The sequence below is a fragment of the Argopecten irradians genome, chromosome 8 (assembly GCF_041381155.1).
Source record: "Argopecten irradians isolate NY chromosome 8, Ai_NY, whole genome shotgun sequence".
In the NCBI taxonomy this organism is placed as follows: domain Eukaryota; kingdom Metazoa; phylum Mollusca; class Bivalvia; order Pectinida; family Pectinidae; genus Argopecten; species Argopecten irradians.
Window position 1 is genome coordinate 21,795,685 of NC_091141.1, and position 15,988 is coordinate 21,811,672.

The following is a 15,988-nucleotide window of genomic DNA, read 5'->3' on the forward strand; positions in this document are numbered from 1 at the left end:
TAATAATACATATATAGATATACACACACGATTAAACACCCAATTTTTATCCAAAGGATGTGTGTCGTTTATGCTCTGTCGGCGCTGGAGCATCATTAAATGCTTCCCACACACAAAATGTTGTTCCAATGCGTAAACATCTCTAACAAAAATACAAATCGTAAAGCTTCAAAAGTTTCATTTATCACAAAATCAAATCTTCTCAGTTAACTAATTTTCCCGAAATAAAAGACTTATTCTATCAATGTCGCCATTAATTTAAATAAAAAGGTACCGACAAAACGAGTATTAAGTCATTGTTGTCTATCTTAAAATGCCGAATGCTGATTTAGTATTAAAAAATGAAAAGAAAGATAATCATAGGGTTCTAGGGTTGTGGTTCTTTTCCATCCGTAACACACATGTATTGATACATGTAGCACTATGTTGGTGATTTACTGTTGGGTAGATATATGTAAGTTGGGAAATGTAATTATTGTTTTGACAGATAAGCATAAATGCCTCCGGTTGTCATTACATAGAATTCGTAGTGGACCAGGAAATGTTATATATATACTACCCGATACCTGACTGTTCCGCCTTCGGGCATTAGCCTCATACACACGTGGCCATCGATAAACTGGAAATAAGAAGTGCAGTTAAAATCAAAAGCAAAAATTATTCTAATATGATTATAATGAATATATCTTCATCACAAACATTTTTTTTTTTAAATTAAATTATTTGAAAGATAAATAAAGTTTTTTAACAAAATGATAATCAAGCAGCTGTGTGTTATCACAGTTCCCGGTTAGCGTTTTTCGCCTAGAGACATATATGTCAAAGGATGGTCAGTCGAGTGGTCAGATAATGATCAATGTTCAGAGATTTACTGTGGCCTCGGAAGTGGATTACTTGGCTGTTTAGTTTCCTTTATTTGGAAAATAACAATGTAAATTGTGCATCGATTCGCTGTGTGAGGATTAAAAAAGAAGCAAAAGGTAATTTTTTATTTTCTTATTCATTGAATTTACGGGAAGTTTCAGTAACGTATAATATTTAGCATTTCAATGGAGTTAGAAACTAACAAATGTTTATTTTCTCCTTACAATAATAACATATATATTTATAATATATTATCGTAAATATTGAAACTGATTTTAACGTTTGATAAAGCTCTAGCTCTATAAGTCAGACAAGCACTTTTGTATTTATTCAAAATACTGAAATTAAGTCTATGAACTCTATTTACAAAGATAGCTTAAAAATCGTGTACAGAAGAATTATATATTTTTATCAATGTATACAATATCTACCATACGTGTAATATGGTTAAAACAGAAACAAATATAAAATATTTAAATTTGTGTAACGTTCGCACAAAAAAACCACAACAATTATATCTTAAAATGTTGATTACATGTTCTTAATAATCTTACGCTCTTTTCAGGACACATCATATGTTATTCATCAGTCATGAAGCAGTTTTTACTTACATTTGCTTGGCTGATGGTAACCGTAACAATTGCAGAGGAAAGTTCAAACTACCAGGAAGTGAAAGCCGCAAGACGAATTTTAACATCTAACTCACGGACATTATCGAAAAAATCGTCACAATCGGGATATAATTCATATGTTGATGTTAGCTGGGATAGAGATGTATTTAAGTTACATTTTCGCGAGCGAACAGGAGATCGGTTTAGAATCAACAGAACTCCAAAATCAACACTCGGGGAACCTTGGCCATTACCACAGAAATATACCGCCAAAGGAGACATTGTGTATAACATTGATAACAATAAATTTGAAATTATGAAACTAGGTAAATCGTGTGATATATTAGAGAAAGCTATAGAAAGATACAATGATATTATATTTACATTTGCGATGGAGGAAGTCCACGAGAATTATGACCACCTGGTTGCATCACCGGTATCTTCATCTGAACTCTACCTAAACGCCAAAGAAATCACAACGTTAAAGATTTCTATCAAGAATCCGTGTGATAAATATCCTGGGGAAAAATCGAAAGAAGACTGTAAGTAAACCTATACTCATGATATAACATTTGCCGTTATGATACAACTTAAAAATTTACAAATATTTAACATTTTTGCAATACAAAAAGTAGAAAATTATATATTTACTCTTGTATAGTATATCTTTAAATGTAAATAATAAAACAAAATGGTCTCCATATTCATCATAGCAGTATATTTACACATAAGACTGAGTTTCACAGCTATTTTATATCATTCCTATTTTATATAATGTACCTTTCCTCTGTAGACGCCCTGAATGTCAGTGACTCGGGAGTTACACTCATCGCCACTGAAGTATGGGGAGCTATACGAGGCCTAGAAACGTTTAGTCAACTGGTTTACAAATATGATGGAAAGGTAAAACTTTCGTTCGCGTGTTTTGTTCTGATCTCAGACTTGCATTGATCTACGTAAAAATGTATATTTAGTATTGTTCAAAATCTATTGTTAGTCGAGATTGTGCTTTTGTTGAAATGCGGAATTTAAGTATTATCTGATTTTTCTGTTGTATCTACCAATAAGAAGTCACAGTTGATGTAGAACCAAACATATCATATGTAGATCACCGTGAAAAAGTCGTCATGCGTGCAAACGTGACTTTAGTCCCACGTGAAAATCAGTTTGTTCACAGAAATGTTAGGCCAATGGAAGTGGCCGTTATTTTCTATTGCTTTTGTAGGATGAGGCTACCACAAAATATATACCTTTATATTATGGCTGTATTTTATACCTGCACAAAACATAATTATACGCAGATTTGATCATGTTGTAGGGAGGCTTAGAACAAAAACAAAATAACATTTTATGACTATGTATTGCAAAATAGAAATAATTAATTTAAGATTGCTATAGTCCCCTGTGTTTAAGAAATCCGGATCGCAGTGTGGTACTCTTTTCCTATCTTATAATTATATATGTACTTAGTTCTACATCAGAGAACTGACCATTGAGGACTTTCCGAGGTTCCAGTACCGTGGACTGATGGCGGACACAGCAAGACATTACTGGCCTAAAGAGTTAATCTACTCCATGTTGGTAAGGAAACGTCATACATAATAGCAGGAATAAAACTAGCGTTTAGATTAATACATATTGTATCGTGTAAAAGAGCAAAGTAACTGTGAAATATATTTTTTAAATAGTTTTATTTAATTTTCATCATAACGATGAATACGTTTATTACAATATGCTGGACTGATCAAAACTGCTGATGTTGAAATCTAAATCAATTCGATTGACATCGATTGTGTGCAATTTAAGACCATACCATTCATCCCTGAATTATCTTTTTTTACACTAAAACTTATTTACTACTCTACTATATATGTTTGCAGGATGCTATGGTGATGAACAAAATGAATGTTTTTCACTGGCACATTGTGGATGACCAGTCCTTCCCTTATCAGAGTGAGGCATTCCCGGAACTATCTGGAAAAGTAAGATTTTTTTTGTCTCTGTCCAATATCCTTTCGACATTAACAAATGAAAAGTAGATCTTCTACACATATCGTAGAAAAACTTTAAAAAGAAAAGAGCACTAATTAATTGATATGATATCCACCACTAAATGTTACTAATATTTTGAAAATCACAATTCTTAAAATGTATAAATCTTATTTTTTCTTTAATTAAACCTGCCTCTAGATAAATATTAAAATAATCACTTAAATTGCCTTGATATTGTTTTCTGTTTCTAAGCCGTTAAGTAAATCCTTTGATAAACTGAACCAATAAAGATTGGTTACCTTTTTGTGCATCTACTAATTTGTGAACCAGTTTATGCTTACAATTAACTGATATGTCATAAGTGCTGATCAGACAACAATCATAGCTAACGACTTAATTTACTTAATATTTCGGATGACAAAATATACTCTCAAAAATAAAGTTTTCCTCTCTACCTGTTGGTGAACAAGATTATATCTATTCTTATACGTTTGTCTTTAAAAAGCTTTTCTTACTTTAGCGAAATAGACATTGAGTCAAATGCCACAGGATTATTATACTAACTATCATGTCAGGTGTCCTTTATATAGGTGTGTCATTTATAATTGTTTTTGACTCTGATTCAACCTTCTCAAAACAAACGTGATATCTTCATCCATAATAAAATCGCAAACTTCCCCAGCCTCTTCTTCCACCGCGGAATAAAAGTGTTGGCTTAGGGCTACACACTAACCACAGCCTTATCAACAAGTCAACTCAACACAGTCTGGGAAGTAATACCGTGATTTGACCAGACCCTAAGTTTCAAACGAGGAGAAGGTTATCAACATCGTTCAGCTAATAATTATAACTAACAAATGATATCTGATGACCAGTCCATAATTGTATTTTCGTGATTGACAGGGTGCCTATCATCCGTCCATGGTCTACACCCCGGCAGATATTGCCGACATTGTGGAGTATGCGAGACTTCGTGCGATCAGGGTGATTCCAGAATTCGACATTCCAGGTATTGATTAAACGTTTTATTAATCGGGTATTTTCAACAACATATATGGTGTCTTAGTTTGGGTTTATTTGGAACCAAATATAACATGTTTTTCGATGACCCTAATATATTAACCAAGTCATATACATGTAATGCATGATATTTATTCATACATTTTCTAATCTATGTTAAGTTTTTTATTATTTTTAGTTATGCTATCATTGCATGGAATTTGAATAAAGTATGTTAATATATTCTCAAAATATTGTCCGTAAACTAGAATTTGTGAACCAATCTATCCGAAGTAAAAGTAACTGTTGTAGTTGACCAAACATGATGGCTCCTATGTTCCTATGCTTTCATCGTATGAAGTTTAAACAAATTGTGTTAATGTGTTGTCAAGTTATCATCTGGAAACTAATATTTTGTTAAACTAACTATTTTAGTCGCAGTGACCTTGAGCTTTGTAGTCAACCTTTTAACTCCAAATTCAATCCCAAGCTGTGTCTACTGTGTCATATTACCATTGTATTAAGTTTGAACAAATTCCTTCATTGCGTTATCAATGTATCTTCTGGAAATACTCGAATCTAGAATTAATTTTGTTCACTTTTATCATATAAAACAACGAGTAAAATTATCTGTACCTTTTTTGTGATACCTACAGGCCACTCGTTTTCCTGGGGTCTCGGTAAACCCGACCTTATGGCTCAGTGTTACTCAGATACCGGGCCCATACCTGGACACTACCTCAACCTGGACCCCAGTCGAAACAACACATACGCTACGCTAGAAACGTTGTTCAAAGAAGTGACCAGCCTGTTTCCTGATTCAGTCGTACACACCGGTGGAGACGAGGTTCCCATGGATTGCTGGTAGGATTACGTACTATAAAGTACTTGTTTTAGCGGAAGCACTGACTTTGAAGCATTCACTGTCTTTATATCACTCACTAGCTTTGAAGCACTCACTGACTTTGAAACACTCACTGGCTTTGAAGCACTCACCGACTTTGAAGTACTCACTGGCTTTGAAGCACTAACTGGCTTTGAAGCACTAACTGGCTTTAAAACACGCACTGGCTTTGTACTCACTGGCTTTGAAACACTCACTGGCTTTGCAGAACTTATTCATATACAGCGCTAACGTTTAGATAAAGATTCAAAGTTTGCATGTGAAATTTGCGTTTTGAGTTGTAACGGAACTCCGTTTACTGACCAAGAATGTTTCCCATTGCTAAAAGTGGAAACATAAATATCATTATACTGACCAAGAAAGTTTACATGAACACCGTAAAAGCTGTTTTACCCTTCCAGTCTATTCAGAACGCTCAACAGACGACAGTCCACTAACAGAATATTTCCGTTTTTCCAGTATTGTACCACCAAATTGCGTTAAATCATATGCGCTAATAAATCTTAATTTACCGTTTTTCGTTTTTGACTGTGCTAAAATAGGTACGGTTACAATCATTGATGTATTAGATTTGTCCCCTGTCGGTGAAACCGGAGGGGATTATAGTGATTGTTCCCGTCTGCCTGTCTGTCCGTCTGTCTGTTAGTCTGGATTTGGTTTCCAGATGATAACTTAAGAACTAATGGATGGATTGTGATCAAACTTCACACAATGGTAGCATATGAGAGAATACAGCTTGGGGTTGAATTTGGGGTCAAAAGGTCAGCTACAAAGGTCACTGTTACTAATTATAGATTGCTTCACAAATGTTAGTTTCCGGATGATAGCTTGAGAGCACATCAACGGAATTTGTTAAAACTTCATACAATGGTAACATAGGAAATTACATAGTTTGGGATTCAATTCGGGGTCAAAAGTCAACTACAAAACTCACTGTTACTAGAAATAGACTATTTCACAAATGTTAGTTTCCGGATGATAACTTTATAACACATTAACATTATTTGTTTAAACTTCCTACAATGATACCATAACTAAGCAACAATAACTGACCATAGATAAGAAAAATATAATTGACAGCAGAGGACGTGTGTTGCTTGCAACACTTACTGTAAGTTTGTTAAATAGAGAATGGTGTTGCGGTTTACCAATTGGTTCGGATATGTAACAATGATTATCGAATATGAATCTTTATTTACAGGCGAACTAACCCAGGCATTCAAAAGTTCGTTCACACATTAGACCAGCAATGGAGTACTCAAGAAATAGGAAAACCAAGGACATCAAAGGCATGGAACTACTTCGTACATCGGTAAATGTATTATAATTATCATTGTATAATTATCGTACATAGGTAAATATATTATCATTGTCATTGTATAATTATCTTACATCGGTAAATATATTATCATTGTCATTGTATAATTATCGTACATAGCTAAATATATTATCATTATCATTGTATAGCTATCGTACATCGGTAAATATATTAAATGTATCATTATCATTGTATAACTATCGTACATCGGTAAATATATTATCTTTAGCATTGTATAATTATCGTACATATGTAAATACATTATCATTATCATTGTATAATTATCGTACATAGGTAAATATAGTATCATTATCATTGTATAATTATCGTACATATGTAAATATATTATCATTATCATTGTATAATGATCTTACATCGGTAAATATATTATCATTATCATTGTATAATGATCGTATATCAGTAAATGTATTATCATTATCATTGTATAATGATCGTACATCGGTAAATATATTATCATTATCATTGTATAATGATCGTATATCGGTAAATATATTATAATTATCATTGTATATTTACGTTGTTACTATATAATTTGGTTGGATACTTTATAACATATAGATGTAACAATATTCGGAATCAATGATATAAAGAACACTGTGTTAGGATAATAGCAAAACGACAAATCAATGAAATCAATGGAATGTTTTGAGATGGTAAGCAGTTGATAAGTGTAGTTATATGTCGACTTTTAGGAGGTGAACAGTCCATTTTAGTTTTTTTAAATGTAATTCTTAATGATTCATTTAATAGAGTAGCCACAATGGTTAAGAAAATAGGAGAGAAGAAAGGAACCCCTAAGCGAGTTATGATGTGGAATGAAGTATTTAAAGCCGGCCTAAAGGTAATTGTTTTTAATCGTGCTCAAATAATTACGGATTCTAACATAAATCACATTGTACGACTGATGTGTCGGTTTTGTCAACATATAAAATACATGTATGCCACTATAATAAAGTTCTTTATTGAAAAGTCGTTTTGGGATGTGTGGATGTGGTTTGGTGGTGTGAGCCACAGACTTACCGAAATTAATGCGTTTGGGCCCGTTTTGGACATATGTCATAAAATTGTCTTCCCTCGTCACTTGTGTTACTGTAAGGTGTTCATTCTCATTTCTCACAGATGAAGTTGTTCCTCGCGTTAATTTTGGTTGATGTGCCATTGTTACTATTGGTGATGTTTTTGTACAGATCCCTAAGGACACAATAATACATGTATGGTTTGAGACTAACACCGCGGAGAAGATCATAGAGAGCGGGTATAACGTCGTGTACTCGGAGTGTTGGTATTTAGACAAAGTCCAGGAACACATCAACTGGCCAGACCACTACCTCTGTGATCCTAACGCTCACACACCAGGTAAGGCTAGTAACCATTACTGCCCGTTGTCAGCATAATGTGACCGGGTAGGATGTGTTGCTTGATGTCTTTTGCGGCATGCTTCAGTGATATAGCACTATAAAAGGGTAACAGTTCCACTACTCAAGAAGCCAAAACACGAATAAACCGCAGTCTCCCAAAATAAACACCACGCAATTCATACACGCTATACACCGCATCCATGGGAAGCCGTACTTGCATGAGCCTGGCTGTTAATCGGACGTTAATTTCATCAAACAAACTAACTAACTAACGAAACTGAATGCATTGTTTTCATTGCAGAAAACAATGTAAGCGAGTTGTAAATGTGGTTCTCAATCGCTTAAACACTTATGTTTCTAGGGATAACATAGCAATGATAAAATACTCTTGTTTTTTGTTGATGGCTGCGTTGTTCTTGGTTGAATCCGGTGAAAAGAGTGCATGATATAAATAGCATTTTCAATCAGACTTTTTATAACTAAGCTGTGTTTCTAGTTTACATTGATCCTGTGTTAAGTTTTCTTAAATACTATTTATAGCATACATAATGTTTCTATTACTTTAATTAGCTAGATATTAATTGTGCCACTAGTTAGTACGTCATGTGATATCATTCTACTTGTCTCCAGGACACGAACAGCGTGAGTCCATGATACTTGGAGGTGAGGCGTGTCTATGGACTGAGAATATCGCTAGTGAATCAGCCATGTTTTACGCCTGGTATGTATCGATTTTATTTAACAAAAAAACCTACTAATCATATACATTTAACCATATTAAGGTATATCGGTTTTTTAAATCTATGTCGAGAAATTCATTATTGAATATTTCCTTCTCATAGAATATGTTTTTCATATTCCATGAATTGACACGCTATAGAAAATATTAAACATTATCAGTTAGAATATGTATCAATAGTTTGTAATAATTAATACCCATTCTGCCATATAATAGACAGGCGAATGTCAATATTGGTTAATGGACAAATATGTGTTTAAACACTTATGTTTCTAGGGATAACATAGCAATGATAAAATACTCTTGTTTTTTGTTGTATGGCTGCGTTGTTCTTGGTTGAATCCGGTGAAAAGAGTGCATGATATAAATAGCATTTTCAATCAGACTTTTTATAACTAAGCTGTGTTTCTAGTTTACATTGATCCTGTGTTAAGTTTTCTTAAATACTATTTATAGCATACATAATGTTTCTATTACTTTAATTAGCTAGATATTAATTGTGCCACTAGTTAGTACGTCATGTGATATCATTCTACTTGTCTCCAGGACACGAACAGCGTGAGTCCATGATACTTGGAGGTGAGGCGTGTCTATGGACTGAGAATATCGCTAGTGAATCAGCCATGTTTTACGCCTGGTATGTATCGATTTTATTTAACAAAAAAACCTACTAATCATATACATTTAACCATATTAAGGTATATCGGTTTTTTAAATCTATGTCGAGAAATTCATTATTGAATATTTCCTTCTCATAGAATATGTTTTTCATATTCCATGAATGACACGCTATAGAAATATTAAACATTATCAGTTAGAATATGTATCAATAGTTTGTAATAATTAATACCCATTCTGCCATATAATAGACAGGCGAATGTCAATATTGGTTAATGGACAAATATGTGTCATTTTAATTGAAATGATTTCCTTCATGTAGCTGTCCGTTAAGATGATCTAATTCTTATGGGATTGCATTATTACCCCTAATGACACATTTTAATAACAATACAGGCCTCGGGCCTCTGTCGTGGCTGAACGACTCTGGAGTCACAGAGATGTTAGAGACGTACATAAAGCCGCGACACGTCTTCAGGAACAGAGATGTCGTATGAAAAGGTAAGTATTCTCTAACTCTTCTCCTGTTATCCAAATTGAATAACAATACATGTGCTCAAAAAGTGATCTTAATGTTCTCTTCCGAAGGCAAGAATGGTAGATTATATGACTCTTTCATATGTACATATGTAGGATAGAACTATTCCACCCTCGGGTACAGAATTTTGGGTCAGAAACCTCGGCAAGCCTCGGTTCTGGAGTCACGGAGTCATATAATCTACCATTCTTGCATTCGGAAGAGAACATTAAGATCACTTTTTGAGCACATGTATTGTTATTCAATTTGGATAATATAATTTTCCGGAATATATTTCACAGGCCTGTGATTGGTTCAGATTTATTCCCCTGAGCTGCCTCCAGTTTTACTATGAGATAGTCCAGGGTTGTAGAGATCGTATGTGATCGGAACCCCTGGAGTATCGAGGGTGGATTGGTCTGCTGTATAGGTTCACGTCTGTACTACTATAGTTAGTATATGATAACACTAAGGTGTAAACGCAAAACGTTGTCTACTAATGAGTACGGTAAATACTTATTTCGTTTTTTTCACTCGCTTTGATTGTAAGAAACAAGCAACAGAAACAATCAGAGCAACCTTTGTATAGAAGGAATGTAAGATGGAAAGGATCCGGCGTTCCACTATCAACACCGCTGATGTCGGTAGTGATTATCCGTACTCGTTTGTAGTCTACAATTGCTTTGGACGTATTATGTATATACATATTTCCGACTTATCTCCCATTGCGAGTATGTATTGGTTGTGACGTCTTGTGTTTTTTTCAGGGCAACGGAATACTTCTCAGAGAAAATGACTTAGATTTTGATCACAAAATAAAGACATGGCAATGGTAATATGGGGTTTCGAGATCTCAAAACGACGTAGGAAAAATACTTAGGCCATGGGCTAGGAGGGTCCCACATGCACCCCCCCCCCCCCCCCAAACCTCCGAACCAATATTTTTCTGAACCCTTATGACCAACTGATCACAAATCCAAATGTTAACATTGCATAAGTTGGGATGAACTTCCGGTTATGACGTCATCAAGATGGCCGCCATCTCGAATTTCACTAAAAATTGAAAAATAGTCATAACATTAACATTTTCAACCGAAGTAGACAAATGAGGTATCAAAATGACCACATTAGAACAACAAATACATATCAGGACCAAAAAATCCAATATATGTAGTGATTTCTACGCAGGAAATGAAAAAAACGGATTTAAAGCTCAAAAATGGTGATTTTTCAGCAAATTTTTCATATTTTGTTTGACGCAGCAAAAATGTTTCCCAACAACAATCTATTATTTCTAATAAGTTTTTTGACCACTTATCAATCAGTTTAAACAACAACAACAACAAAAACCAATGTTAACATTGTATAGGTTCCGGTTATGACGTCATCAAGATGGCCACCATCTCGAATTTCACTAAAAAATGAAGAATAGTCCTAACACTGATATTTTTCAACTAAAGTAGACAAATGTGGTATCAAAATGACCACAATAGAACGACAAATACATATCAGGACCAAATAATCCAATATGTGTAGTGATTTGTGCGGAAGAAATAAATAAAATAATCTTTTAAGCTCCAAAAAGGTGATTTTTCAGCAAATTTTTCGTACTTGGCTTGACGCAGCAGAAATGTTTCCCAACAACAAATTATTACTCGTAATCAGTTATTTAAACTCCTATCAATCAGTAAATTAAAAAACAACATCAAAAATATATAGAAATGCAAAAAAAGAATTATTGTTATACCCTCAATTTTGTAGATTAGCATCGTCTCAAAAATAGCACAACACCTACTGATAGCGTAACAAATGTAACCTAAGCTAAGCCTGTGTTTCCGTTAATATCATTAACAGTTCCCAAAGTGTTTGTGTCTTTGAAAATGAGCACATTCATTGTTTATTTCCTGTGCATAGCATAAGCAAAATGTCAGATGGTTACTACAATGTCACTAAATAATATGTCTTTCACTGGTTCTCAATGATAACCATAATCATTGTGCGTTCTTTCTCGCCTCACTGACCTACCCACTGAAGAGACTCGGCATATCTGGTAGCTGGTACATGCAGTCCGAATCAGAGTACTCGAGATATCAGTATCCAATTCGTCGAAAGCCAGATCGACGTTTTTGATGCCGATGAGCTCATGTGACACTGCATTACCAGTGTTGTTCTAGCCTTTTATGACCCATCCATGACCAGAGTTCATATCAGAAACAACAGGTTCAGAGATGTGGGATCTCTTTCAGATTCTAACATATCGTATGTATATGCTGTTTCAGACTTCTCCGGCATAATGGAAATTACACCAGATGCACATTCTTCCAATGGTGGAATTGGTTCTCATTAGCACATAACTCCATAATTTGTATGAAGTACTATTCATCAATCTTGTGGACCCTCGTGCAACCATAAATGGCACAGGTGATATCATTGAGGTCATTAATGAGGGCATAAATGTTAAATGTTTTTCATTGGTCTGACTTTCCCCACTCCGTGTAAGGTGCTGGTTGTGTCACATCTGGTATATGCGCAAAGAGACCATTGAAGACTCTCCAGTAAAAAGTTCTCTAAATGCTTTCCAGACTTGGCAAAGAGTGAAACTTCACTGCAGACCTCATTTATGACCTCAAAGAATCCGCCTGTGCCACCTATGGTCACTGAGGTTCACAAGAATGAGGAATTGTGCTTCATACGAATTAAGGAGAACCAACTCAACCCTCCGCAGAATGTTGATCTGGTGTCTTTTCCATCATGCCGGGGAAGTCTAGAACATAATATAAGATATGTGAATCTAGGTGAAACTAGGTTGGAAACAGGAAGAGCTCCCACATCCCTGAAGCCGATGTTTCTGATCTTAACTCTGACCATGGACAGTTGACAAGTTAGAACCACGATGGTAACCCGGTAATGTAATGTCACATCAGGTCACCGAGGTCGAAGACGACACTCTGGCGAGAAAGCACGCACAACGAAAATGATTAGCATTAAGAACTAGTGAAAGAAATATGTGACACTGTAGTAACCATCTTATATTTCCTTGCGTTATACACAGGAAATAAACAATGGATGTGCTCATTCTAAAAGACACCACATGTTTCGAAAAGTGTCATGGTATTTACGGAACTTTAATTTGATACCCTATAGCTATTAGTTAGCGTTTTGCTGTAATAATTCAGTTTGAGAGGCTACTAGTCTACAAAATTTCGAACATGAAAATGGATTATTTTGAAGTCCCACTTAGATATTCAGCCAACTTTAAATTCAAATTTGTTAAGATATAAATCGTCAATAGCCAATGTTATATTCAGGAAATTGTAGTGTTAGCGGTTTGGAAAAAATAACAATCATGTGCCGCATCCGGTGATGTTTTGTAAACCAAATGATGGTATAACATTTCTCTTTTGCATTTCTATATATTTTTGTTGTTGTTGTTTTAACAGATTGATAAGAGGTCAAATAACTGATTGTGAATAATAATTTGTTGTTGGGAAACAATTTTGCTGCGTCAAGCCAAATATGAAAAAATGCTGAAAAATTACCATTTTTGAGCTTAAAATATTTTTTTTTCATTTCCTGCGTTCAAATCACTATATATATTGGATTATTTGGTCCTGACATGTATTTGTTGTTCTATTGTGGTCATTTTGATACCTCATTTGTCTACTTCGGTTGAAAAATATCAATGTTATGACTATTTTTGATTTTTCAGTGAAATTCGAGATGGTGGCCATCTTGATGACGTCATAACCGGAACTTATACGATGTTAACATTGGTTTTGGTTGTTTTTGTTGCTTAAACTGATTGACAAGTGGTCAAAAAACTTATTAGAAATAATAGAATGCTGTTGGGAAACATTTTTGCTGCGTCAAACAAAATAGGAAAAATTTGCTGAAAAATCACCATTTTTGAGCTTTAAATCCAATTTTTTCATAAAAATCATCACATATATTGGATTTTGTGGTCCTGATATGTATTTGTTGTTCTAATGTGGTCATTTTGATACCTCATTTGTCTACTTCGGTTGAAAAATGTTAATGTTATGACTATTTTTCAATTTTTAGTGAAATTCGAGATGGCGGCCATCTTGATGACGTCATAACCGGAAGTTCATCCCAACTTATGCAATGTTAACATTTGGATTTGTGATCAGTGGGTCATAAGGGTTCAGAAAAATATTGGTTCGGAGGTTTGGGGGGGGTGCATGTGGGACCCTCCTAGCCCATGGCCTAACTATTTACCTTCGTACTTTACGCACGTCATTTGCCCTACAGGTAGGGCGTTAGAATTGTACCTGATGCCCCTATTGCATGATCGTAAAAGGCGACTAAATTTAGGATATTATCTTTTCTCTTCATAAGTAAGTTTTTTTTTTCTAACATCTCTCTTTAAGCGCTTGCCCCTGTGAGGTAGATTCTGGATTCTGGCCCCGGGTCAAAGCACACCGAAGCCTATAAAAGTTTCTGCTCCTGCTGAGCGCTCAGCATTTAGGGAGTAGGACGACTGGTTCGCCTGTTGTCAATATAATGTGACCGGATGGGATGTGTTGCTTGGTGTCTTCGGCAGCATGCTCCTATAGCACTATTCCACATCTGCAAGAAGACACAACACAAACATATCGCCGTGTCCTAAAACATGCACCTCGCACTACATACACGCTGCACACCGCATACACGGGAGGCCGTCCTTACATGACCCCGACTGTTAATACAACGTTAACCAATTAAAAATAAATCGCACGTCGTTTTGAGATCTCGAAACTCACGTATTTTATGATATGCAGAGGCGGACTCATGACACTATTACTATTTAAGGTGGAGTCGTCTTTAAGTTATACATTAAATATTACTGTATAATTACTCTATTACACCAGGCGAGGCCTACAAGTTGGTATGATCAATGGTCCTGATTACTGCCCACCAGCTGAAGAAACAATTAACCCCAAGGTCAAGGTCGCTGACACAATGAAACCCATGACTAAGGTCGCTGATAATAAAATTAACAAATCTGTCTACGATATACACATGTTAAAAGACGAAATAAAAAACGCTTTCCCAGTATCCATGATGGTGAGTAATTTATTTTCTGATATTCTGTTTTAACGTAGTGTCTCTGGGGTTTGATGTGATTCCCTTTGTTTCAACAATACGTTAAAAATGAAATACTAAATTAAGAGTCAGTCTTTTTCATATTATCATAGACGAGAACTTTAAAAATTTGTAGTTTTATTCAGCAATTTTATCAACTTTTTTATATGATTTCATATTAAGATACAACTTTAATCAATTCTAAATGTACGTGTTATTTCACATTTTGATTTATCTATGTTTGTCTGTATCTATTTGCAGGACAACAGAAATCAGAAGGCCCGACTTAAAGCACAGGAGGTAAATATGAAATGTTTTAAGTAATTTCTAACAAAGTTTTTTGTTCATTTCGTATTCTTTAAAACTTCGAACTCGTCTTATCATGATTTTTCACAATAATAGGGATATTGCAATATTGTTTATCTATCAATTGCCAATCTATTTCAAATCATTGATATGTGAACAAAACAGTATTGAAATGACATATATCCAGCTATAAAACTTGTTTTATAATTCATTATGTTACGTTGTGTTGAATATTTGCCTAGATACATTCTATGTATATACTTCATATTATATTAACTATTCACATACGAAGCAAAATATCTAAAAAAAAATTGCTATTTCTGTTACAGGAGACCGTGTTGACCATTTTCTTGCTCCTCCCTTTCCTCTTGTTTACCTTAATGCTGTGCTTTATAAAGATACGACGGTATAAAATCTTAGGGAGATTTAAGCATTACTGTAACCGTTAAAATAGAGAAATACCTATGTTATAAATATGATATGTAGAATTATTATTATGTTGACTTTTTTTCTGTCATGTTATTTTTGTCAAATTAAAGTATTTTTTGTTACGTTTCGTTTTCTTTTTACATATACAAATAGTAAAAAAGAACATTAAGTATCGCATAACAACACCAAACAAAAACCGCTACTTTTCATACAACAACTTATTGTAT

The 15,988-nt window shown here is 34.5% G+C and overlaps 1 protein-coding gene across 1 annotated transcript; it reads left to right on the forward strand.

The window, feature by feature from the left end:
- Window positions 1–899: 899 nt before the first annotated feature.
- LOC138329665 (beta-hexosaminidase subunit beta-like) lies at window positions 900–15,883 on the forward strand. Its single transcript, XM_069276907.1, has 15 exons — window positions 900–980; window positions 1,430–2,017; window positions 2,269–2,378; window positions 2,946–3,056; window positions 3,356–3,457; window positions 4,371–4,476; window positions 5,123–5,330; window positions 6,572–6,682; window positions 7,460–7,550; window positions 7,897–8,065; window positions 8,698–8,788; window positions 9,821–9,925; window positions 14,813–15,008; window positions 15,288–15,326; window positions 15,662–15,883. The coding sequence occupies exons 2-15, from the start codon at window positions 1,456–1,458 to the stop codon at window positions 15,779–15,781; spliced, it is 2,121 nt and encodes a 706-aa protein (XP_069133008.1). The 5' UTR covers window positions 900–980; window positions 1,430–1,455; the 3' UTR covers window positions 15,782–15,883.
- Window positions 15,884–15,988: the final 105 nt, after the last annotated feature.